This window comes from Eptatretus burgeri, chromosome 12, assembly GCF_056783735.1.
Source record: "Eptatretus burgeri isolate ZD-2024b chromosome 12, Ebu_testis_v1, whole genome shotgun sequence".
NCBI lineage: Eukaryota > Metazoa > Chordata > Myxini > Myxiniformes > Myxinidae > Eptatretus > Eptatretus burgeri.
In genome coordinates this window covers 24,156,633-24,183,761 of record NC_140972.1, presented here as the reverse complement: position 1 = coordinate 24,183,761, position 27,129 = coordinate 24,156,633, and the positions used below count along the sequence as shown (strand labels likewise).

General features: G+C 44.3%; 3 protein-coding genes and 1 long non-coding RNA gene across 7 annotated transcripts in view; 2 read left to right on the top strand and 2 right to left on the bottom strand.

Annotated features, from left to right (window-relative positions):
- The window catches only part of LOC147015259 (guanine nucleotide-binding protein subunit alpha-11), a 664,748-nt gene that overhangs the window by 377,680 nt on the left and 259,939 nt on the right, over positions 1–27,129 (top strand). The gene's annotated exons all lie outside the window — the stretch shown is intronic.
- The window catches only part of LOC147015261 (uncharacterized), a 46,553-nt gene continuing 22,285 nt past the window's right edge, over positions 2,862–27,129 (bottom strand). Inside the window, exon 3 of one of the 2 annotated variants that reach the window (XR_015050258.1) lies at positions 2,862–3,174. This is a non-coding gene — a long non-coding RNA (uncharacterized LOC147015261). Of the gene's footprint in view, positions 3,175–6,474; positions 9,475–27,129 lie in introns of those variants that run through there. The other variant, XR_015050259.1, reaches the window with a different exon arrangement.
- LOC147015263 (forkhead box protein B1-like) lies at positions 3,789–6,295 on the bottom strand. The gene is made up of 2 exons (XM_085849839.1): positions 4,496–6,295; positions 3,789–4,094 (listed from the first exon to the last, which is right to left on the bottom strand). The coding sequence occupies exon 1, from the start codon at positions 5,897–5,899 to the stop codon at positions 4,565–4,567; it is 1,335 nt and encodes a 444-aa protein (XP_085705965.1). The 5' UTR covers positions 5,900–6,295; the 3' UTR covers positions 3,789–4,094; positions 4,496–4,564.
- LOC147015262 (uncharacterized) lies at positions 11,806–27,031 on the top strand. 2 transcript variants are annotated; one of them, XM_085849840.1, is made up of 2 exons: positions 11,806–13,969; positions 24,129–27,031. In XM_085849840.1, the coding sequence occupies exon 2, from the start codon at positions 24,149–24,151 to the stop codon at positions 25,019–25,021; it is 873 nt and encodes a 290-aa protein (XP_085705966.1). In that variant the 5' UTR covers positions 11,806–13,969; positions 24,129–24,148; the 3' UTR covers positions 25,022–27,031. Both variants share the same exon structure in this region, with proteins under 2 accessions (XP_085705966.1, XP_085705967.1).

Here is a 27,129-nt window from a genome sequence, read left to right as displayed (position 1 = left end):
CGTGAAAGTTCACGCATTGCCTGTGGGACAAAACCGGACAAGATCAAAGCACGTGAAGATTATAGGCTATGTCCTGATCTGTTCTTATTCGAGGAACATCGTCACGTGACTAGCTATCTTGAACACCTCAATGGAGAGTACAACATTTGTGGATGGGGAGGAACCCCTAAATGATCGTGTGCAGTGTGAGACCAGCCTGGGGACATGTCAATCTACAATATTGGACATATTGTCCACACGAAGATCTTGCAAAGCTTATTTAGGAGAGAACTGGCGAATGGCTGCGACTGGTGCTGGTGGTGCAATGTGGTACCATGATGAGACTTATCTCACAATCTGTTACGGCTCAACCTTCCTGGGATTCTCCCAGGGAAGCATGACCATTAGAGCACAAGATAGAGGTGAGATTGTGAGCTGACCCCGCAACGACCCATGTATTGGTAGTCTTTGGACTTCATGTTTTCCCAACAGCTCTCCAATGGATTGCCGTCGCTTCGAGATACTGTACAAATGTATTGATTGATTGACACAAAACTATGTTCGAAGTAAGTACACTGTACTGTATATTCTATTGGAATGAATTCCTATACGAGAGCAGGTAAATACTCAGTACAGAGTGAACTTTGCGCAATGCTGCAAGTCCGAAATTCTCATCACACTTTGAAGGGACACCAAGCAGAGTCTGGAAATGATAGAAGGATGTTTGGTGTATCCTTGTTGCCCTCTCCACCAACTACCAATACAGAGGTATAAATGGCACAGGATTTTATATGGGAATGTCGGAGTAAAGGGGATGTGAGGGGAAAAGTAAGGGGTCGGATTTGAAGGAAGAAGGTGGGAGGAGTGGGGGAACAGAGATGGAGGCTCTGCGTGTGGTTCCTTCAGTCTCCGCGTCCGCGCGAACACCTGTGAACGACCATGGTGGTCCGCACGGGGTGACGGTCTGTTGTCGGGCGTTACCGGCGGTTATTCATTGCTTTCTTTACAAAATATCGCATACGTCTGTCGATTAAACATCAAGCATCCGTGATAGTAATATAATCGCATGTATATTAATGCATGGGTGTATGTGGATGTGTACATGCGTTTTCCAATTAAATGATTCATCATGTACAGGGAATTATGGATGAACGTCGTACTTTCATAAAACTTCTTAAATGTGAAGAGTGGTCAGCCAGTACGTAGCCTGACCGAGAGGAGTTGATAAACAACCTTTTTATGTCTATACCCTGTGTTTACTGCAGAATATTTAATGATACATTGCCAGTTGATATAAACTTTAAATGATGTACGTAAGGTATGTTCAATGCGTTCTACGAATGAGATATTCACAACAATCTCAGAGACGGCACACAGGTATATATGATTACTTTGAGAAATAAAAAAACGAAATGTATTGTTTATTCAATTATACACTTTGTGAGAATTGTTTTTTTTTGGCATCTTGGACTATTATGAGTATCTCGCACTTAGAATAATTTGAAATGCCCCCATCACACACACACACACACACACACACACACACACACACACACACACACACACACACACACACACACACACACACACACACACACACACACACACACACACACACGCCAGGAAAATGTCCCACCACGTGCATTCCTGGCACAGAAACGCGGAGTCAACACGAGCAAAGTTTTCCCAACAATACCCACAAAGACTTGAATCAAAGGCGCTCCTCTCAGCTGAAAGGTCGCTTTTCCAAGCCATACATTGAGCGGCAAGTTTGCACTAACCGCCTAAAGTTTGGCCTAATAAAGGACTAAATCTACATCGGTGGCCTGGTCAACTCTCGACCATTCTTCTGCCTTTTCTATAGAGCTGAATGAGTTTGAATGAAGTGCTGGGGGAACCTTTATTTGATCTCCTCAATTGCATAAACTGACAGAATTCTAATGTATTTGCTTTGCTGACTGCGTACAATGGAAGGCGCTTCTGTGGCGTACATTTCCGACAGGGTGGCGTGTACTAGCACACAAACCGCGCGCTGCCAATCCTCGTGGGGCTCTCCGTATCCCCCTGTTCTCGGTGGGAGCATCCAGGGAGCGCCAGGGACACAACTCGCACCCAGATGCGCTCGCTTTGTGCACGACGGGCAGCGCCGCCTCGCCATTGTCCCTGCACGGCGGGCGGGCCAGGCCTCCCCCTTTTCCAAGGGTAATTGAAACATATTAATTAGATAATTTGTTGTTAGTTTTGAGGATCGTACTGACCCTCACACGCCAGCTACCTTCACGTTCTGGATTTGTGGTGTCCACAGACCATTCGCGAGGCGAGACTGCGTCCCACTCCGTGGTGAGTTTTGGCGGGAGAAGCACTGAGGCCTCTCGGACGTGTCCGGCACGGCGTTCGGGTGAATGGTATGTAGCGGGGAGGCTCCAACGGCAGACAGCGCCCATACTGATGAGGTTTGGGGACGAGGAGTGCGCGGTGGGCTGGTTTGATGAATGAGCTCGGAGTCCCTTCTGTGTGGCCATTCCATGCATTTTAACGAGGACGCGGCTGGGAACGGAACGTGAAGAAAGGCCGCCGAACTTCCCAACTTCAGGCATAACTTCACACATTCAGTGGCCGACACAACGATCCGGCTTAATGCATTCACGCCCAACTTAAACATTAAAATAAAACCTTTAAGCATGCCCCAGAAACGCAGGGTCGGATATCGCTGTCCTTGCCCCCTCTGCTTCGTTCCTCAAACGTTATTGCATGGGCCAATGTGGACAGAATGTTTCTCTCGACACATTACATATATATATATATATATATATATATATATATATATACATACATACATACATACATACATACACACACACACACACACACACACACACACACACACACACACACACACACACACACACACACACACACACACACACACACACACACACACACTGTATAAATATTCCCAGGAAATTTGTGACAAAGAAAAAGTAATGGTGGATTTGTATTTTTAGAATTATAAAGAAATCATCTGGAGAGAAGAAAAATTCAGTTAATTTTGTTTCGGATGAACAGTTTCATTAATCCTATTGATTGACTTTTCACATTGGGACAATAACTTGCTGATCCTCATACAACATGCATACATATGATTTCTTGTTTGAATCTTCATCCACGTAGATACAGCAATGACAACTTCTTGATCTACAAGTAAAAAAAAAAAATGAGCTTTTAGTGTTTCATGGGGGAAAGACAAATTCTTAACAGTGGATTGGACTTTCTGTCCATTTATTCACATATGGCCTGGGTGGGTAAAAAGCATCCTAATTGATGTTGAAAAGTGTGTCGTTTACCTGTTTGAGCACTTCCAAACAAGTGTATGATTATTGGAATTATTGTTATTAATTTGCATGCTACATAATGTGAATGTCAAGTAATTGACGCCGTTTATACTGATCACATCACAGAAAACCCTCACTCATTGTCACGCTGAGCTTCATCTGAATGGAATGGTCTGATGGATTTTGCATAAATCTCATGCACCTTTCGTTTCCAAACTGTCACATCAGGAAAACGAATACACACAAATATACATATATATATATATATATATATATATATATATATATATATATATATGGTGTACATATAAATCAACCTGTCAAGCACTTCTCAAGACTTGTCTTCACATTTTTATTTGGACCCAAAACGAAAAAGTAATATATATATATATATATATATATATATATATATATATATATATATATATATATATATATAGTACGCACATCCGCTGCAGTGTGCAGCAATGTGTGCCTTTAAGATCGCTTATTTGGGTAACGAATTCGCATTTCAACTTAAAATGTCGTGAGATTTTGCCTGTCGGATGTCAAAGAACGAACTATGAAACAGGCAGAAAACAGTGATAAAACATCGATAAAAAACTGCACGGACATCTGCTTGTGTCCGCATCACATCAAGTTCTATATAAAACATACAACCAGATTTCTTGAATAAGAGAAATGAAACAAAACTCGATTGCTGTGCCTTTTCACTGCCAAGAAACACGTAAAACAGCAGCATGAAATGATGTCGTTGATGGGGATTGATGGTGACACTGCGGTCTGCACGACAAAACCACCAGTTATCATACATCACTACTTTTAAAACCTCCTGTCCATACTTTGACAGATCGCAAAAAGAAAATTACATTTACTTTCCTCTCCACATTCAAAACTCGATATTTTTTGTTTATAATTTATGTACAGAATACTCTTACAGCAGGGCAGTCAGCAAAATATAAACAAAGAATATTCCTCATAGTCAATCAAAGTGCGTAAAGTTGAAAGTTCGATTTCTTTCAGGAGCAATTAAATAGTGTGTAACGAAAGTACTCAAAACTGGACTAAATTGCAACGAAACATGACCAAACACAACAACCCATATTAATGTAAAAAAAAAACAACAAAAAAAAAACAATTAAAATACCTACTAACTCATGAACCGGACATAAACTTGCGCTTACAATGTTTTTGGATCTCTCGCGGCATTCCATCGGGAGTCGTGGCTCGCGCTCCGCTCAGACTCTCCCAAATCAATGCACAGACACGGACTGTTGCAACGTTCCGCCCGGGCATAAGCGTGTTGTGGGTACAGGGCTGGGTCGGCCCGTCGGAGGTGAGTTGGCCTTGCTTATAGTCTGTGGGGAGATGCTGGCCAGTGGGGCCATGCCGGGCAGTGAGGGCATGGCAGGCGTTGCCTTGATGGGTACTGGGATGGCAGGCAAAGGCTGTGTCGGGTGGCTGCACAGTGGCTTCAAAGGTACGCCGTAAGCACTGTAGTCATTGCTGCGCAGACCAGGTACTGCCACGGGTCCAGCTGCTGAAGTTTCGAGGACACTCGGTCCATAAAGAGGTGGCCACGCTGGAGGAATCGACCCGACCACTGTTTGCAGCTGTGCAGACACTGGGTAGCTTGTGGGTACGGGCTGAACAGAAGCGGGCAAGGTGAATCCCCCGGCCGACATCATGGCTTTGTAATCCCGAGCGATGATGTTCTCAATGGCAAATGGATGTTTAAAGCCCACTGAAGCCACTGCAGCAGCAGCTGCGGGAAGACCAACATTGTAACCAGCAGCAGCGAATTGCGGAAGGTGACCACTGGAAGCCGCGAGGGCTGACAGTCGCAGTTTGGCCTGTTGGTGATGCTGGTGTTGGTGATGGTGGTGGTGGTGATGGTGCTGGAAAAAAGGTGATGCATCTGGGTCTTTGCTCTCTGCTCGAACTACCTTAAAACGCTTCCTGCGTCGGAGGAAGCTTCCATTCTCAAACATGTCTCCACAGGCAGGGTGTAGTGCCCAGAAACTACCCTTGCCAGGCTGGTCGGGCCGGCGTGGAATCTTGATGAAACAGTCATTGAAGGATAGGTTATGACGCAGCGAGTTCTGCCAGCGCTGCGTGTTTTCTCTGTAGTATGGGAATCGCTCCATAATGAACTTGTAGATCTCACTGAGCGGCAACATCTTCTCCGTAGAACTCTGGATGGCCATGGCAGTAAGAGAGATGTAGGAGTACGGCGGTTTTTGGTCGCTGTATGTATTCCTACCTGGCCGCGGCATCTCGTGTGTCCTTACGGCTTTGGATGGTCCTCGATCACTTATTGTGCCCGATCGATGAGAAATACCACGTTCGAGACTGGACCTGTGCTGAGCAGGCTGTTCAGTGTCTTGAATGCTGGCTTGACCGCGCGCTGGGGCACGTTGAGGATCTGTCCGTCCAAGGTCGATGTTGTTGATCTGTCCGTTTCTGTAGTTGCAGTGGTTGTAGTAGTTGCTGTCGCGCGGTGTTATCTCAGCTGTCCTGCGCCTCTGCTGTCGCTTTTTGACGATGCGCGGCTGCTTAGAGCGCGAGTCCCCTGGAGGGAGCTTCATTAATGTTTTCGCACTCCATTATCACACGACAATGGTCCGGGGAAGGCCTAATCTGGTTTCATTTGCACCTATTTACATGGCCACCTTCGGCCAATCGGCTGCATTTCCTTGCGAGGGCGGTTCTGATGAGGACAATGCAGTTCGGGGTGCTGGGAGCATGCCTGTGAAGGTATCCGGAGTATGGGGAGGGGTGCAGAGGGCGAAGAACTCGATCGGAAGGGGAGGTAGGAGGGGCGTGGGTGGTACCACATATTAGGGAGAGGAGTGGATAAGTGGGTACATCTGTACACCATGCCATATTTTTGCCAGCTAACTGTACTTGAGCAAAGCAGCTGCCTTTCGCAATCGATCGATTCATTCAACTTACAGATTGGTTCATTGCGTTTTGCCCAGTAATGTAATGTACATGCAGTTATTGTCTTGTTGATGGAGATTTATAGAAAGGGATGTGTTCCCTTCAAGTATATAATAACGTTAATATATATATATATATATATATATATATATATATATATATATATATATATACATACACACACACATATGACAAAGATATACAAGAAGTCGTTGACGCGTGTACCTGCAGGTCAACTTGAATCACTGCCCACGATCATTCTGTAAAAGACAGGATGCGAGACAAAAGGGACAGCGAGAGGAACGGGCAGGACGATGGACAATGGTCGGTGGCAGTGTGTCGCACAGATGCACAGGGCTCGTACACCTGCTGTCCCTTCCTTCTGTCGTTGTAATAACAAACAATGTCGCGACACTGAGCGCAATCAAAAAGCCTCCAAAACAAATTTGAAGGTGCACACACTGCATATTTGTCTATGTATTTGTATCGTATTTGTAAATTCATATAGGCATACACATATCAATATAGACAATTATGCAATTTAATGTAAAGTTTACATTGTAAAGATGTAAAGGTATGCCATGATCATCGTTCTACGGCGGTTTCCATGCTTGCTTGTGTAAAGGCTTTCAAATAATTTCACATTCGTGAGATTTCAAATTGATTCAAACTCATCCTTGCAACTGACGCATGCTTAAGCTCTTCCTTCAACTCATGGAGGAAATGAAAGCTCAGACTAGAGAGTTCAGAAAACACCTTACCCCATGTGGTCTTGAGAAACGAGGACATGGGCGGGGTCTGTGAGCAGCAAATTTGATTGGTCGTGATATTTTGTATAAGTACTGCTAAATGGAAGGGTTTTTGAAAGTGCCAAAAAGGCGAATTGTGTTCTACAGTGTTCAAGTATATACAGTAATTCAATTAAAATAAGAATTTTAAAGGTTGTAGAAAAAAAAATTCAGAAGTTTACCGCCATTGATGCAGCGTCTTTTACACCACACCACCTTATTTGGTTCACGAAAAATATAAGTGACCATTCTATTCGTTATTGTTGTGTGTGTCTGTCTGTCTGTCTGTATGTCTGTCTGTCTGTATGTCTGTCTGTCTGTCCCGAGCATAGCTCCGTGGGTTTTGATCCGATCCTGATGAAATTTTGGTTGGAGGTTTATATCATGATCTAGTTGTGTTTTCCTTAAAATGGGCGTGGTGCGTCCATTATGGGCGGAGCCACGCCCAAAAAACAAGTGTTTTTAGGGGGGTAGCCGATTTCAATTTGCATCTTCTCTTAGGGGGTTTGTCGAATCTGACAGGGGTTTCGGTATTTGGTTAGCCCAATGGCACCTGCATAGCCCCACGGAGCTCGATTTTTCATTTTCATCCCAAGGTCAAGGTCACAAGCCCACGATCTTAGAAAATTGCGATTTTGACATGAAAAAATTTCTTCTCCGAGGGGTTTGTCAAATCTGGCAGGGGTTTCGGTATTTAGTTAGCCCAATGGCACCTGCATAGCCCCACAGAGCTCGATTTTTCATTTTCGTCCCAAGGTCAAGGTCACAAGCCCACGAACTTAGAAAATTGCGATTTTGACATAAAAATCCATCTTCTCTGAGGGGGTTGTCGAATCTGGCAGGGGTTTCAGTATTTGGTTAGCACAATGGCACTTGCATAGCTCCACGGAGCTCCATTTTTCATTTTACTCCCAAGGTCAAGGTCACAAGGTCATGAACTTAGAAAATTTCGAATTTTGACATAAAAATCAGACGACCGCCCAAACCTTGAGAGCTAGGATGACAATATTTTTTATGCATAATCTTGAGGTCATTCCCCACCTAAAGTCTTGAAACCATTTTGCTCTATCTCGAACACCTTGCCCGTGGCACCCCCTACAAGTTTGTTTTTACGCTGATTTCATCAAAGTTTGGATAATCCGAGGAGTGCGAAATGCCATATAGCCTATATGACGTTATATTGTTCCTGGAATGTTCCAGAGGAAGTTTTGCACCAAAGGTCATAATCCTTGACCTTTGACCTTTAAAGTTCACAAAGGTCAAATTTTCAAAGTTGTGGGAATTTAACTGGGTTTTCGACCTTCTTCAACGAACTAACTCCATTAAGCTATAGCATGTATCCTGTTTCCTTATTTTAATGTCCACAACATTGTTTTGTGACCTTTAAAGGTTATGCAAAGGTCAAATTTTTTAAGTTGTTGAACGAAACCGGGTTTTCGACATTTTGCAGCTAATAACCTGTCACTCGTACCACATCTTGTTGATCATTTTTATAACTTGGTCAAACATTATCACATTGTCTCATCCTTGACTTCTGAAACAATCTACATCGTCAAATACTGCTCGTGAACCATCGTCGTCTTCAGACTTGTTAACACATTACATTCGTTCTTCGTGCTTGTTGTTTGTGTCCTTTCTGGCATCTTTCAAAACAGGAAGTTTGGAATGATTTTCAATTTTTTTTACTGCCAGACAGGCAGACAGAGTAAAAAGAAAATCATTTCACTCCTCTCTGTGCACGTGTGATCAGGACAAATTCAGAGCCAAAGTACTGCTCAACTGCAGGTTTGTTGTCCGATTCATGTTCAAAATATAACATTCAATTGAAATGACATTGTTCCTCTATCATAAAATTATATTTCTAGAGACAGACAGACAGACAGACAGACAGACAAAGTGACCAGTTGATTAACCCTGCTTTTCGTTTCACATGCGTGGGGTAACAATTTGCGCAGATGAACTCGTCGAGGTGTAATTATGAAGAAACATAAATTGGTTCTATATCCTCCTTGCGGTGTAGTTCTTACATGTATATGTAAAAATGTAGGCAAGAGCTATGTGGACGGCTATGCAGCTTCAGTTACGGTGCGCAAAAGAGTTGACCGCCATCCACTGCATCTAGACTTCTCTCCAGTCATCTCAACTCCATCTTGCCACTGGATTATGGCATGCCTTGGTGAGAGAATGAGATTGAAGGTTTTCAACTCTTCATCACTTCCAGTAAATCCAACTCATGTGCAAGTCATGTCAACATCCCCAAAGTCCCTCAAGTCCTGTAGCAATTGGCGAGTTACCAAGCAGCAGGTGTTGATACACTTGAAGCTGTAGCCGCAGACCTGCACTCGGGGCACAAGGTTGCTTTTTGCTGGACTGAAGCAGCAGTGGAACTTGGCAGCAACCTGAGTTACTGAGCAGTCCTCTTCTGGATCACACTGCTCACATCCATAGCATGAGGAAGGAGATAGAAAAAGTACCTTAAACATTCTCAGCTTTATCCGCATTCTGGTCAACACACCACGCCTGCTGGGTGTCTCACCAGAGGAGTCAAAGAACAAATCATGAGACAAAAACAACACTTACTTTCGGCAGATGAAATGTGTGAGCGAACATTCATCGACTATATAGGAGCAGATAGACCAGAGAGAAGAACAGCTCTAGTTGGTAGAGAACGAGCCAGATACATCATACGGATAGCAGCTCTGAGCAAAATTTGTCTTGTTGCACTCATTGCAGTCATTAGTCACAAAGTATTCATACCCGGCCACACGGTGTTGATTAATTTGTCATTAATTAACAGAAGCCACACATTTTTAGTGAAAGTCAAGGATGTTACAGACGTTTGCTCTGGATACACCTTTCTTGGAGCAAAACCATGGTAAAGAACTTCTTGAAGCAGGTGCTAAGCTTGCCCATCAAGTCCAACATAGCAAACAAACTCACAAGTCTCCCCAAGGGCATGAATGATGGCCTTATGACAATGAGATTGCCCCTCAGGAAAAGCACATGCCACACTTATTATCATCTATGCACCAACATTGACTAACCCAGAGGAGATCAGGGTCATTTCTATGAATATCTGAAGTGTGTGATTGCTACTGTACCTAAGTCACACAAGCTCATCATTCATGGTGATTTCAATTGGTGTTGCCATTCATATACAGCGTGTGGCTGCAGGTTAGAATCAGTTATTGTAGGGGCATGGTGGTGCCACTAATGTAATGCCCCCTGTAGGATCGGGCAGTAATTTGGCCAGGGTGCCGGCCGATAAGCCTCCTACTCTTTTCAAAGGACACCGTGAGATTTTTAACGTCTACCAACTCATGCTGGCAGGCAGAACATCCAGTTTATCGTCCATCTGCAAGACGGTGCACACGCTGATGTCATGTCACCCTGCATCTGAAACACCAGGATGACAGTTTATAGCTGGGCTGAGATTCAAACTCAAGGTAGAGAGGCGAGTGTGCATAGCTCTCGGCTATCCTGCCAGCTAGATGACTTCAATGCTAACCCTAACAGCTTGGGACAGATCCACAGACTTGGGGTAGTGTTATTTGAAAGAATGGCTTTGGCAAGTGCAACAGAAATGAACTCTGACTACCGAGGAAATGTGCAGAACATGATCTTCTGATCACCAACACAGTTTTCCGTCTGCCAAAGCACAAGGCATCATGGATGCACCCGGCTCTACGTACTGGAATCTGATTGACTACGTCATCATCCGGAGAAGAGACATACACACATACATGACGTAGAATGCAGGACTGACCATAGTCTTTTTGTCTCAAAGCTTAACATCTCCATTCATCCCACCAGACGGCCACAAGGGGAAAAAACCCCAAATAAACTGAATAATCTACAGACTAATGTAAGAAAGAATTCAGCAGGCCTTTGTTGAATAATTCAGCAGCCAACTCGAATCACTCCACCTTGATTCACAAGACATTGAAAAAGGCTGGGCTTCATTCAGAGATTCAGTATAAGAAACTGCATCAGCAAATGTTGGCCTCACAAGACATAAACATCATGACTAGCTTGATGACAATGATGCTGAGATGCAGAAACCTCTTACATTAGGTCTACGTTTTTTTTTACAATTCCTCAACTTCCGAGAAAACGGCTTTCAACAACATTTGCAGGACAGTACAGCACAAACTCAAAGAGATGAAAGACTCATGACTGAGCCACAAAACAGATAAGATCCAGTCCGACGCAGTCAGAAATGATAGGAAGAGATTCTAAGATGTCCTCAACATAAATCTATGGGTCAAAGCCATTATGAACATCTCCATGCAGAACTTATAGTCCATTTGCCAGAGAAGTAACCTTGTTGTCCTCAAAAGTGTATGGTTTTATGGTGGTTTCTTGTTCACAGGCATGCATAGACAAAATTAAGCTTCGTTGCCTGGATGGCAACCATGGGGAAATCTGTTATTTTTGCGCAAATACAAGATGGCCGTCATGGACCAGGCTGAAAATATAACTTTTTAGGTAATGAACTTAAAATTACACATGAGATCTTTTCCATATACTTTTGGCACAAGGAATCGATATTTAAACTTATTTTTGTGATTAGAAGTAAATTTGAGGTCAATGTTCGAGTTCCTGGCAATTGTTTGCCGTGTGAGATACATTTTGAATGACAACAAGGTCACTATTCTGACAACTGGACGCTCACATACGACATTAATGCGAGTTACTAATTCGTTGTGTTGTTTTTACAGATATGGCTGATTCAAGGTGCATTCTTCCCGTGTGTCATGGTGGAGGGGAATTGAAGAAATTCGCTGATCAAAGGATCAAGACATTGATCTACTGTGCCAAAGCCCGTGGAGATGAAGAGCTATGTGCAAAACTACAGGACATTGTTGATGGTGGTGGTGATGCTGTTCGCATAGAATGTCACAAAGGATGCCTCTGTACTTACACATCAAAACAAAAAATTGAGAGACTTCGTAAATCACAGAAAAGAAAAGCTGAAGATGATTGTGTTACAGTGACAACAAGATCTCGCACACAGGCAACAGGCAGTGGTGCGTTTGTTTACAAACGTGACTGCATTTTTTTGTGGCAAAGAATGTTTACCTGTTGATGACAAACATCCAGAAAGATGGGATCGTGTTCGTCAGTGCATGACTAAAGAACGTTTTGACAAGGAAGGTAATCCCATCCCAACTATGAAAGATGCCATCATTAATGCTGCTGAGCAACATAATGATGAAGTAGCCAGAACGGTCAAGTTACATATTGGATGTTTGGTTGATCTCCCTGTGGCTGAGTGCAAATACCATGTACGCTGTTATAACCGTTTCATGACGGTCCCTAAATTTGATGATTTGCCAACTGGTATTGCAGAAGAAAGTGCCCTAAAGAACGTCATAGAGCGCATGAATTGTGACAGGTCAAAGATGTGGAATAGCGTTGAACTGCATTCCCTGTACTGTGATCTTGGTGGCAAACTCACTCGACATGATATGTTGAGCAAACTAACAGACTGCATGAGTAAGGATGTTATGTTAGTTCGGGTAGATGGATGTGCTACCATTGTTGGTTTCCGTGAGTCCATTGCTAACCATCTGAAAATGGTTAAAGTGGATGATGCAGATGAGAGAAGTATTGATTCTGTGGTAAGGCAGATCAAGAAGGAGGCACGCTCAGTCAAGTACAACAGTGCCAATTATGACCTCTCAGAATTTACATAAGCCACCACAATCAAGGCAACAAGCCCAACTTTACTGAGGTTGATTTCAGACTTAGCGTCTGGTGGTGAAATGACCAAGAAATCTCTAAGCCTGAGCCAGTCAATTCAAAGTCATGTTGCAGGTACCAGAAATCAGACAACATTAGGACTGCCTGTCAAACTACTGCACCGCCATGGCAGTTCTGATCTTCTAAAGCTCCTTCATGAACATGGGTTCACAACGTCATATGATGAGGTCCTGAGATTCAGGAAATCCGCTGCTCATTTTCTCGGTGACAATGCTCAGCTTCTCCACCAATTCATGGGTTTGAGTAGAACTGTTGGCGTGATTTTTGCCTGGTTTGATAATCTTGATCTGCAAGTGTTCACGCCTAATGGTCGGCGCACTACTCATGTCCTCTCACATGAATTTCAGCAACCCCATCCTGCAGGCATTCTTGAGTATGGGCATGCTCACCCAGGGAAGATGGAATGGAGCAATTTGGGATATGAACACCACCTATGACCAGCTTGGCCCCAAGTGTCTGCAGCTTTTGGGAATGCACTACATCACTGGATCAGATACCACGTCATACCCATACGGCAAGGGCAAAGTGTCAGCCATGAAGACACTGAGAGCTGGCAACTTCCCTGGTTTGTACTCCGCACTTGGCGAGCTGAACGCAAGCCATGAACAGCTCATGGAAGTAGGGCGGACATTCTTCTGTGCCCTGTATGGTCAGCCAGAAGGTACCACGATGAGTGAGATGAGGTACTATATGTACACAAGCAAGTCTGGCAAGCCCCTCAAGCTCATGGCATTACCTCCAACTGAGATCAATCTCTTCCTACATATTTTGCGTGCACATCTACAGACAGTACTTGCAAAATCAGCTGATCAGCAGGCCCCACCTGAACTTGACATTACAAAATATGGATGGGACATCAGAGATGGAATCCCAGTGCCAGCAACTTCTGCTACTCCACCAGCGCCTTTGGACCTCATGGATGTTGTGCGGTGTGGATGCAAGCAGAGGGGAAGGACTGCAGTACTGCAAGTTGCAGTTGTCACCATGCAAAGATCTCCTGCATGCTATACTGCACTTGTGGTTGCAGTCACAAGTGCTTCAACCCACACAAGACTGTGGAGGACAGTGAAAGTGAAGTGGAAGAAGGGAGTGTCGAAGCAGAACTGGAAAAAGACGAGGATACGGAAGGGGACGAGTACAATGAATGGGAATGAACAACACGTAAGTTGTCTACTCGGCTCTATGTCCTCTGTTCCTAAGATGTCCAATATGATGACATGACAATGTGTATGCTTTCTGATTATCAACATACTGTTGTGAACCATTCATGACTTCACTTTTGCATTGGTGTTGCATCATTTTCAGCAGAAAATAGTCATGGACATTTCATGTGAACCTCTATTTATTCCTGAACGTAAAAAATAACCCCAAAATTGAATTCCTCATGTCAAAATTATATGGAAGAGGTATTACACAGGATTATATGTAGACCGATTAAAAACTTAGCCCCATCGTCTGACCTGTAGCGGCCATCTTGAATTTATGCAAATTACAGGAGTTCCCCAAGGTAGCCACCCTGGCAACCAACCTGAATTTTATAAATGGACCCATGTTAGTCCAAAACAATCATAAAACCATACACTTTCCACATCAACAAGGTTGACAATGGAACACATAATAACGGCAAATGGACTATTAGTGCTGATGGCATGACTGCTCACTAACAAAGCCAATATCCTCAATCGATGGGCAAAACACTTCAATATCGTTCTCCACCAGCCTTCAACCAATAGTAAGGAAGCAAACAGTCAGTTTCCCCAAGTCGAAATCAATATGTCCAACTCTGACAGAAACTTAGAAAGTCATCAGCCTTCTTTCAAAGATGTAAGCACCAAGAGAAGATGCAATACCAGGTGGTTCACACAGGGGTCAGAGTGGAAGGCTAAATTTATTTAGGGGCATAAAAATGAAGAACACTATATTCTTCCCTTTATTGATTGAGGGTATTAAAAACAAATATGGTGATAAACAGCAAGCTGCAAATTGAAGAATAAATTGAGGCCTAAAATCAATAGGAATTACACATGGATGATGATGCTCACGATCAAAACGGAAGCGCGCTCGTCAGTTGTTGCACAGCAAAAGGTCCAAAGATGCGACAGTGCCCACGTGTGGTAAGATTATTTTAATTAATCGCGATTCCGAGAGTTATCATCATAATTAGTGGTGTACTGCAATTGCACTCTCGCTATCCGAGCGCATTGTATGGAGCTCGATGGCAGCTGTAGACCTGTTCGGTGGCATCATTTACTGCCAGGGTACATGCGGTATGTTATCACAACGAAAATTGAGATGATCTTAAATAGGCAGATCTCCCACACTGGTTGTGCCACACAGGGTTTTTCTACGAGTTCTGGTCGTCATGCACACTTGCGGCCTGGTTTTTTTTTTGGTTACAGAGTGAAGACTCGTGGAAGAGCTAGTACATTGAATGGATCAGGACATGACGGAACAAAAGGAACAGGAGAGAGGAGGGGAGGTGGGGGTAAACACCAACAGCAAAGTTGAAGGGGGAGACTTGGACAAACAGTGGGTGTGGGGAGCAATGGCCGGCAGGAAAGGATGCATGGAGTGGACAAGATGGATACAGAAGGAAAGCCCCAGGAGGCAAAAACTGAAAACCTGGAAGGATGAGGGCTTGGGGTGGGATGGAGGGGGAGGGGAGGGTGGGGGGTTAATGAGGGTAGAAAAGATCATGGTTTCAGAAAAGATCATTCAGATTGGGGATGATCTGAGATGGTGGTGAACAGCTGTCATCTGGAGGGAAGAATGAGATTGAAGTGAATGTGGAAGTTGGTTTCACCAGTGGGGAAAAAGAGGAATGGGAGACTAAACGCACGCTTTTATTTACTTTCATTTATAGCGGACACACTGTACTTACAATCAAGTTACGATATTACACGTGCACCCGATATTCATCACCACCGCTATACTTCAATCACTTGACTAGCTAATACACAGACACAGACACAGACACACACACCGAAGAATGGCATCTGATGGTGCAATCTATCAACATCTAAGAATGATTGACTTCAAAAGAATTGAACTGCAGAGGGAGTTCCTTGCCAGGGAAAATGATGATATTCAAATGATCAATGAGAGATTATGTTTTTGTTTTCCATACAATATACCTCAGCGAAACATGTCCATACAATATGCCTGGTGTTGGCTTCATGGTTAGGGTGGTGTTCTTTGGATCCCAAGGTCCTGAGTTCAAATTCCGCTCAGCTGTTGAATTTATATCAGGTGGGGTTAACGCGGCCTGTCATTCTTCCGAGGTCGGCAAAATGAGTGCCAGCATGCTGGTATCCTGTGTCGGAGTGGCGACCCATCCAGGATTGTGCCCACTAGCCAAGGAGACTGCTTAGGCAGCACCAACACTCTGCACAGAGTATGGTCCCAATATCCTCCTCCTCCTACACATGTCCAGATCTATTATTATTTTTATTATTACTATAAGCAAGGACCTGCAGAGCATCCGCACAACTTAAAATGTGACTTCAAGTCTTCAACACCCCACTTCATAAACCCAAAGTCCTCAACCTCCACCTCCTAACCGCAAGTCCTCAACCTCCTCCTCTCAACCCTCAGGTTTCAATCTCCAAACCCCCTCTCCTCCCCTCCTCACCACAACTCCTCAAGCACCCTCCTACCACAACTCACCCCCACCCCCCCTCACCGAAAGTCCCATCTTTGTGCTTCTTCACTCTTTGTCCAACCACAACTCTTTGTACTCCCCTCCTCCCTCTCCACCCTCTCCCACATCAACCATGACATATTTCTTCATTCCCTCATTGAAACAGTGGACTATTTAACTGTTTCCCCTCCCCTCTCACAGACTTGTTGTACACAGTCAAAGCTCCTGGAACTGCTAGAACACTGAATGGATCAGGAAGCAACAAGACAAAAGGAACAGTAGAAGAGGGAGGGAAACATCAACAGCGGAATTGAAGGAAAAGATAGAGGGAGCCATTGGGTGTGGGGAGGAATGAGGGAAGGGAAGGACACATGGGGTAGACAGGATGGATACAGAAGGAAAATAGATGCAGAAGGACTTCACAGAAACCATGATTGAAACATAAACAGCATGGCTTCGACATGTCATGGCCCATCACGGTCGCCTGTCCAACTCACAATCCTGCGAGATGTGCAGAAACCCCGTGGAATTGCAACTCTCCAGTGACCATGAGCAGTCTAATTGTACCAATAAATGACCCAAAACAAATTCTCTTATGCCTCATGCATATACACACACATTGTTGAATGTAAATAATGATGCATGTTTTCTTTCACAATCTCGTGAGATTCCTGGAACTCCTCAGACAAAGACCTTTATAGTGACATGGGTTTTATAGTCTCTGATCAAGTGGTTTAAGAGAAAATTGTCAGAAATAATAGCAAGGATGTGCAAAATCTCCATCGTAGAAGCCCTCGCTTGAGTGAATACCACATAGTTTTTTGGGTGGTGCATAGGCAACTTTACTGTGTATAGGAAAGGTGTTGTACTTTATTTCATAATTGAGAAGCATTGTCCTGCATGACGAATGTGGAAGTGCAGGGAAGGAAGAATGGAGGAGGGTAATCTGATTGGCAAGAAGGAGTAATCGACTCCAATGGTGAGTGACGAATGAACAGATGGTGCATAATAAAAGAGGGAATGTCGAATGAACGGATGCTTAATTGGGAATAATAAAAGAACGAGTGGATTTGAGTTGTTTGCTTAATGGTTAAGGTGGTGGGTTTGGGATCCGAGGATCCTGAGTTCAAATCCCACTCAGATGTTGAATTAATACAAGGTGGGGTTGACTCTGCCTATCATCCTTCCGAGGTCGTCAAAATGAGTGCCAGCATGCTGGTATCCTGTGTCGGAGTGGCGACCCATCCAGGATTGTGCCCAATAGCCAAGGAGACTGCTTAGGCATCACCAACGCTCTGCACAGAGTATGGTCCCAATGGCTGGATGGATGGATGAATGGATTTGAGTGGTGAGAACATACACCGAAGGATGAGAATAAACCTGCGGAGTTGAAAGAAAGTCCAACGGGATGAAAAAGGGGTTATGGAATTGAGGTTTGGTAAAGCAGATTATTGGTGGATTGAGAAAGGCAGAGGTGGCATTGTTGGAAAGGACTGATGGTGGATTGAGAGAAAGATTGAAAGTATCAGAGGGAGGGGGAACACATCACACCAGGGATATACAAACTAACAATGCATTTTTTCCCCCTCAAACCTTAGAGAAGGGGCAAAGATCTACCTACCACATAAACTAATGAAATAACTCATTCTCAGGAATCCAATGTGTGTATGTTTGTTCTCCTCCAGGGTACATTTCCAAAACCATCACAATATACATCATAAATGTCAGTGTGTGTGTTTCCTCCACAACTCCAAAACCATGAAACCTCGTGGCCAAAAACTTTACATGCACACTAAGGGAACTCCAAGGGAGTGCATGAATGGAAAATGAGTATTTGTGTAAATTAAAACCCCCCTTTTGAAGATAATTAACGGGGTGGTCATCATAAAAAAAGCCTCACCAAGATGGTGGTGCACCATCTTGGTCAGCCCGCTGTCACCTCGCAAGGGTCTTAAACTGCCATTCTGTTTCGGCCTGCTCAAAAATCCCTCAACTTGGAACAAGCCGCAATGGTTTCTGTACTCTTATGGACCGACTAACGTATATAATAAAAATCTATCTTCGGATTTGAGGATTGGAGCTCGTGGACTAGATAAGTGGCAAAATCTGGAGTGAAATCTTAAAATTCATAGAAATTACCAATTGTTATAACTAAGGGAATTCGCCAAGCGTTGGATTAATTCACCCACTAATAGGGAACGTGAGCTGGGTTTAGACCCTCGTGAGACAGGTTGCCCGCATTGGTGCTGTGGTTATGTGTCGATATTTGGAGAGACGAGCGTTTCCTGAGAAGATTAAGGTAAGTGCTGTGTTTATTTAATCAATGGTTTTTAAGTTATGAAAGTTTTAAAATCCCATGGTTCTGAACAGAGCTTTTATAGGCCTTGCATCATGTTCGGTCATGGCAGTTTTCTGCTAACAAAGGTGTTCAAGTGAATTTTTTCATACAACTTATGCATTGCATTACATGGCTGATGTTATAAGCTTTGAGATTCCTGAACAGATGGATGGTTTAAAGATTGGGTTGTAGGACTTTTGTAAAGTATTTTCCTTTGAAAATGTAGGTTTTTGCTTTGGTGCCCTATCATGGCTTCACCTTTACTTCGATATCTGTTTCCACTTTTCTTAATCGCCAAGATAAAGGCTGAACCCACCTCAGAGAGTCCCAGTTGCGCAGCAGGTACACAGGGTGCCAGCCGCAGTACGAGTCTGATCCCTCAAGGGAAGCCCATGTTATAATCTCTTTTAAAATGGCACGTGCTGCTTGAACCTGTTTGAACATACCCCATTTACTTCCATCTGAGGGAGGGCAAGCACATTGATGAATTGGCCTGCCTATGAAACTGTAGGTTAACCCCCCCTCCCCCCATTCCTCAAGTTTAAGGTTAACCCGCCCCCCCCATCCCTCAGCCTCCACGGGGTATAAAGGGGGGAAATTAACCCCTCCCCATCAAGTTCGCCTCTTGCTTATATACCTCATGAGGTGGAGTGTAAAGCTCGACTTAAGGTAAACGTAAACCTACAGTCTTGGTAACCTTTCCCCTCCCCCCCACAGCTCCAAAACTCCCACTATCAGATGCAAGTCCAGAACACCCTCTTCCCCTCCCCACTTATCCCCTTCCCCCCACCATTCCCCCCCCCCCCCCCCCCTTCCCCCACCCCTCCTCGTTTCCCCTCTCTTCCCCCTCCTTCTCTCTCCCCCACCTCCTCACACACCCTCCCTACTGGTGTGTATAGCAACATGTGGTGAAGCATCGCTCTCCTCCGCTTCCTCATTCTTCCCCTTTTCCTCACCACTTCCCTTCTCGCACCCCACCCCTGGAGTATATAGCGACGTGTGGTGAGGTGTTGCTCCCCCCCTCCTCGCTCTCCCACCCTCCTCAATCCCCCACCCCTCCTCGACCTCTCTCTCTCTCCCCCCTCCCTCCTCATTCCCCTTCCATCCTGTGGTATTTAGCAATGTGTGTTGAGGCATCACTCTCTCCCACCTCCTTCCTCATTCTTCGCTCTATCCCCTTGCTCGCCCCCACCTCTCTCTCTCTCGTTCTCTCTCTCTCTCTCTCTCTCTCTCTCTCTTTCTCTTCCACCCCTTCTTAGCTCCTCCCCTTCCTCCTCTTTTACCCCACTCCTCACTCTCACCTCCTTCTCCCCACTCTCCCCATCCCCTCATTGACCCCTACCCCTCTCCTGGCTTCCCCTCACTCCTCTCTCCCCCCCCAATCTTCGTATTCCCGTCAGCAAAGTGACGGGTGGTATTTGCTAGTTTTAGAAAGTTGAGAGGGGCAGAGCCAAGAAGAGGCAGAGAGTGCAAGACCCTAAAGGAGGTGGTAGAAAACAGACAGGCCATTAACCTACCTGCGATGCGAAAGTAACAGCCCGAGACACTCAGCTTCGTCACAGTAGATCCCAATGATTTTGAATGTCTTAATTTCTATGACACCAAGAAGGACAAGGTGTGAGGCAAGGGCACCAGCCCAAAGGGGAAGCAGTACTCCATCAAGTTGTGAATGAAGGCCTTGCAAGTTGTCAAGAGCTCAGACTGGTCAAGGAAAGACCTTGCCTGACGAAAGATGCCTCGTCTCACTTTGGAAGCCATCTTGGATATATTGTCTACCCAAGAAAGATCATGGCCAATGGCGGGACCCAGAGGTTTGAGTGACTTAACCTCTTCAAGTGATTTGTTTAGGAAGTACAGGATGGCCTGAAAGTCACTTTACCCCTATCCAGTGAAGTGTTAGTTCCTAAACTTTTATTATTCAGGTTATATTGTGCAGTACTTACACTAATCAGTCAGTCATTGTATCTATATGCACTGCATCATTCTTCTCACACCACTGAATTAGTTGCCGAGTCCTCTTTGACATCTTTTGTTGCATTTGTGGAGCCACCTGTGTGAGAGAGGCCATGACTGCAGCACGCAATTCTTCAATCGTCCTATGGGCGACTGGTTTGTCGACACTTTCTCCTTGATGAAGCCCCACAAAGAGTTGCCAGGAGTCGTTAGCATAGTCATATGAAAACAACACTTTTCCTTGAGATAGGGTATTCGGAAAGTTGTCAAGGAAGACATCGCATGATGCACATTGCCGATCCATGTCGGAATGACTCAGTTAATTCACAAATGATGCATGCCATTTTTTCAACTGAAGATATTTTTTCCATGCGAGTTTGCATGGTGATCCACATTATGCCAAGTTCAGTGGCTCTCTTCCTTGTTGACTTTCTTGGCGACCAGTCAATTGACGCCAGCACAGCAGCACATGCGTTTCTTCTTGTTATCCATATTGTCCTTCACACTTCCTGTTTCAAAAGTTCGTTTTCCCCCTTACCGCCATCTGCTTTGGTAGCGAAGTTTATCCAAACAGTTTCACGAAAGCTGTCCGCAATTGAGCAATCATTTGGCTTGTGTGTCCCCTTTCATGCCCTCAAACACAAGCAACCAACCACTCTTCCACACTGTAATAACTTGTATCTACCATGCCGCCTAACTTTCTGCTGACTACTGTGTCAGTGAGTAAGTGTTGTTGCATACCATGGTGGGGGGGGGGGGCGATGGGGAAGGGAAGGAGGGAGGGAGGTACGAGAAATTTAGGAGCGGTAAAGTGATTTTCAGGACACCCTGTTGATCGGAGGGTTTACCAGACGGTCCTTTTGGAGATACAGAGTGAGTGTGTGGGATTTATCAGGGTTGAAAGACATATACCAAGTGTTGGACCAAATCATAAGTTTCTTACGTAAGCTATGGCACAGGATGACGATATGCACCTCTCAAACCATCATGTTAAAAATGCACATCCATCCATTGGGACCATACTCTGTGCAGAGCAATGATGCTGCCTAAGCAGTCTCCTTGGCTATTGGGCACAATGTTTGACAGGTCGCTACTCCAACACAATATACCAGCAAGCTGGCACTCATTTTGCTGACCTCGGATGGATGACAGGCAGAGTCAACTCCACCTGGTATTAATTCAACAGCCGAGCAAGATTTGAACTCAGGATCCTTGGATCCCAAGCCAACCACCCGAACCATTAAGCCAACACCAGGCATAAAAATACACAGTAGGTTCAATTTTCCAACAATTCTAGAATTTTATTGTCAACGGGCCTGCCAACACTGATCCCCTACGCCAAAGCTACTGCTTCATGAATCGCCAAAATCAAAAGGGGCCATGCTCAAGCGGTGAGCATAATTCTTCCTTCACCCGGTCCTCTGGTCAAAATTGCTCATCCAGCCGGTCCCTTAAGGTACCGCACACTGTCCGACACAATGCCGACGTGACAAAAGAAGATCGTCGTCTAGTCTCGGTCTGTCAGAGACTGCTACACAATACACGAGTGTCGACGACACTCTTTTCGTGAAACAAAATGGTATTGAAGAAGAAGTGGAGGATGAGAACAATAAAAGCTCTGAGCAATGCTGCTTTGGCAATTTAGTGCTGATACCTCGCTGACGGCGAACTGGGAGAAAGAAATGGCTGTGGGTAATCTTCTGGCTGGACAGAAGGCCACTCAGAGAGCATTCAACAACTTGCTCGTGGAACTTGCTGTCGAAGATAAACCCTATTTATATTTACGAGTAAATTAAAGTACCCGTTCACACTGGGCATGTACCGTTGCAATAAACTCAAATATCAGCTTCTTCTCCATTTTTATCATTAAATGAACATAAATTTTACACAAAGTAAATCAATTATCGGCTTTCCAACCAAGTTAATCAATTGTTGGCTTTCAAACGCACCATCTTTATTATTGGAATACAGCAGAAACAAGGTATTCGGGCAACACTCTTTAATGAGGTGGTGGAGCGTCAGTCCGTGGATAGTGAAACGCGACATTCAGGGGTGCCGTCTCAGCTGCAGAGCAAGTCACAATAATTTTGTGTTTTTTTTGGCTACAGGCAATGTATTGCAATTTAAACAGGCTTTGACTCGAACTCAAGCACACACACACACACACACACACACACACACACACACACACACACACACACACACACACACACACACACACACACACACACACGGTGTATGTCAATGTAATTCAAAGACAGAGACTTGCCAGCTCAGACTATTACATTTAGCTTTTTGGGCTTCAAACATGGTGACCAAATCCAACAAAAAACTTGACACACTCAGCACATGTCAAGTGGGCTGCAAAGGCCCCACTGCCCGTTGTGCGGTCATAAGCCCCATTATCAATGTACATATTATTGTGGGACGTTTTATTTACACCCTTTAAACAGGCTGTTAGGATAGCCTAGACCTAGAGGTACGCACACTCACCTCTAAGTTTTCTTGCCTGAGTTTGAAACTCGGCCCGGTTAAACTGTCATCACAGTGTTTCACAGGCAGGGTGATTCATCAATGTGTGTGTTTTGCCTCGGTTGGACGTTAAACTGGGCGGCCCATTTGCCAGCATTAGTTGGTGGATGCTAAAGATCCCATGGTGTCCTTCATGAAGAATAGGTATTGCCAACATTATGACCAAATTCCAAATTCCTGTGATAACTTCTGCTGGGAAGGCAATGGCAAACCTCCCAATATAACCCTTGCCAATAAACTGCTTTGGTTGCACCAGTGCTCTGTAGCAGGGAATGATACATCAGAATCGGAATCCTTTACTAGTCGGGTCAATTTATGACAAACAACCACCAAACACACAACAAATTGCAACAAAAGGTTTTTCAGTGGTTTTCATTCCCACTGGATATACTGATCAATAGAAAAAAAAGTCTACCAAAATGTGACATCTGGAAATGGGTTAAAACAGTCATTTTCAAGATGGCCGTCACCGGGCTTTGAAATAACTAAAACAGCTATAACTTCTTCAATAATTGTGATAAAAAACATAATTGTTGGTTCTGGTCCATGGTTTTAATGGATCAGCAATCCACTGGTGTCAATAAAATTTAGATCTGATCAGTATTTAACATGAAATCCAAGATGGTGGCAAAAAATGAAGGGCGTAAAATCAATAGATTTTCTCTATATATAATCAAACCTCTGTTAGGCAATCACCTAACATTTATCAAATTCTAACAAAAGGGTTTTCAGTGTTCTCTTACCAGTAATTATATGTGATGTATTACATGTCAGGGGAATGTCCCTGGCTCTGATTGAGTAGCCTATCCCTTTCTTCGAATGCTCTTTCCCTGAATGTTTTGTTTTCTGTGTTTCAGGTTTGAAGAATGCTCCTGAGATGCACGAAGATCGGTGTTCAATTTGCAAGGAGAGGCTTGAGGATGGAAGTGACGTTGTGCAAATTCGTCAGAAGGGCGCTGATGGCATCAATGCAGTCGGTGTTCAGAGAGGTGACGATGTTTATGTGGCGGCTGGATGCAAGGTACACACGGACTGTCGTAAACGGTATATAAATCAACATGACATCCTGAATCAAAAGAAGAAACAAGGACCATCCAAACCGTCCAGGAAGCGAAGTTCACGTGTGTTGACCGGGCCTTTCAACAGCAAATCTGACTGCTTGTTCTGTGGAACCACAGTGGACCTTGGAAGTTTTGACTACAGTCATGTCAAGACTGACGACTTTGCCAAAACCATTCTGGAGTGCTGCGAGAACCGGTCCGATGATTGGTCATTCACAGTGAAAGGGTGGATTGAGTACTATGGTGGAGATCTTCATGCAGCTGACGGCATATATCATTATCAGTGCAGTGTCCATTTCCGCACTGGGTGTGATGCACCAGTGCACTTCCGGAGTGGACCAGATTCAACAAGTAGGAAATCTGGACGTCCGATAGATAGTGACCAAGAGCAGGCATTCTCCAGAATGTGTTCATATCTTGAGATGAATGATGAGGAACAGATGACTGCTTTTTACCTTCGTGGCAAAATGGAAGAGTTTCTTATGGATGAAAATTCTCTTCCATACACCAACGACTATCTGAAGAAGAAAATGAAGGAAAGATATGGGGACTCCATTTATATTGCTGAAGGAGATGGCGTAAATGACATAGTTACATTCAGGGAGAAAACATCACACATACTCCGGTCATTCTACAAAGACGCACAGCGAGAAGGAGATGAAGAGGCACAAAAGAAGGCCATAATTTAGACGGCAGAAAGGCTGATCAAGAGTGATATCAAGAATGGTGTACCATCTGTTACTGGTCACTACCCAAAATCAGAAGAACTTGAACTTGACTCTGCACTGGCATTCCTTCCAGATACACTTCGAAATATGTTGAATAGTCTGTTCGTTGGAAAAAAACACGCAACGTAAAGTGGCTGGTATTGGACAAGCCATTGTACAAGCAGTGAGACCTCGGGCTGGGCTTCCGTGTACGTCTGCATGTGGATCATGCCAAGTGACGTTTTGTGACAATCCACTAAATCAAGCCTCTGAGGAAGTAGAGGACAGTGATGAGGACCGGAATTGTAACCTAAACTGCCATTATGTAATGTTCACAAATAAATGTTTCAGTGGCACCAGGAGTTCAGTGATTTTGGTTCAGATGGAAAATTTATTGATTTTTGCGCTCTTGAATTCTGCCGCCATCTTGTATTTCATATTAAATACTGATCAGATCTAAATTTTATTGACACCAGTGGATTTGCTGATCCATTTAAAACCATGGACCAGAACCAACAATTATGTTTTTAATCACAATTATTGAAGAAGTTATCGCTGTTTTAGTTATTTCAAAGCCCGGTGACGGCCATCTTGAAAATGACTGTTTTAACCCATTTCCGGATGTCAGATTTTGATAGACTTTTTTTTCTATTGATCAGTATATCCAGTAGGAATGAAAACCACTGAAAAACCTTTTGTTGCAATTTGTTGTGGGTCAGGTGGTATTTTGACCCGACGATTATGTTGTAGGATTTTGAAGGTACGTTTTTATACCACAAATATCTGTATGAATAAATGTTAAAATATAACAGGAGCGAGTCACTCAAACCTCCCCGCAGATCTCCTGAGACCCTCAATTTTTTGATGTCGTGCACAAACCTAGGTACATCATGAGTGATGAAGGTTGTTGTCAAGTTTCATTGAAATTGTGTATATAGTTTGGATAAGAGAGCAAATACCAATTTTGGGGGGTCACAAACCCTCCCGTAGACCCCCTTAATGAGCGCAGATTTTGATGCGGTCGATAAACTTTGGTACATCATGGGTGATGAAGGTTGTGGTCAAGTGTCATCGAAATCCGGAGTGTAGTTTCTGAGAAGAGAGCAAATACCTAATTTGGGGGGTCAACCCCCCGCTCCTGGAAACCCGCTTAATGAGCACAGATTTTGATGCGGTCAATACATTTTGGTTCGACATGTGTGATGAAGGTTGTTGTCAAGTTTCATCGAAATTGTGTGTGTAGTTTCCAAGAAGAGAGCAAATACCTATTTTGTGGAGACAAACCCTCCCCCCACTCCATAGACCCCCTTAATGAGCGCAGATTTTGATGCCGTTGATTAACTTTGGTACATCACAGGTGATGAAGGTTGTGGTCAAGTGTCATCGAAATCCGGAGTGTAGTTTCTGAGAAGAGAGCAAATACCTAATTTGGGGGGTCAACCCCCCGCTCCTGGAAACCCGCTTAATGAGCACAGATTTTGATGCGGTCAATACATTTTGGTTCGACATGTGTGATGAAGGTTGTTGTCAAGTTTCATCTAAATTTTGTGTGTCGTTTAGGAGAAGAGAGCAAATACTTTTTTTTTGGGGGGGGGGGTCCAAAACCCCCTTGTCAACCCCCTCAATGAGCGCAGATTTTGATGCGGTCCGCCTTAGTGCTGGCTGGCGTCCGACACTCTTTCCTTCGTCCCTGATGCTTGGTTCTGCATTGTGGCGGTGGGTTCGAGTCCCGCCACCGGACAAGCTCGACCAGACCACACGAGGCGGACAGGTGCAAGCGTAGGCCCTGGTCTCCCAGCTGAACTATCCTCCTCGGCGGGCGGACCAAATAAAGACTATTGAGGTCCATTTATTTTGGGGTGCGTGTGTGTGTGTGTGTCTGAGTGGGCCCTGTCCTTAAGTAGAATTGCTTAAGCGTTTTATTTTTGTTGTACATTATTTGCATTTCTTTTATTTGGATAACTCTGCTGTCTGTGTCCCCCTCCCTTATAAATAAACCCCCAATTGTTAAATGTTCCAGTTCGTTGCCTGTCATTTCTACCATTGACCCAGCACGGTGCGGTCTTGAGAAATAGTGAGGCCATTGGTGC

Coding starts and splice junctions, on each gene's coding strand:
- LOC147015263 (XM_085849839.1), bottom strand. CDS start 5,899: ATGAAGCTCCCTCCAGGGGACTCGCGCTCTAAGCAGCCGCGCATCGTC.
- LOC147015262 (XM_085849840.1), top strand. CDS start 24,149: ATGCACGAAGATCGGTGTTCAATTTGCAAGGAGAGGCTTGAGGATGGA.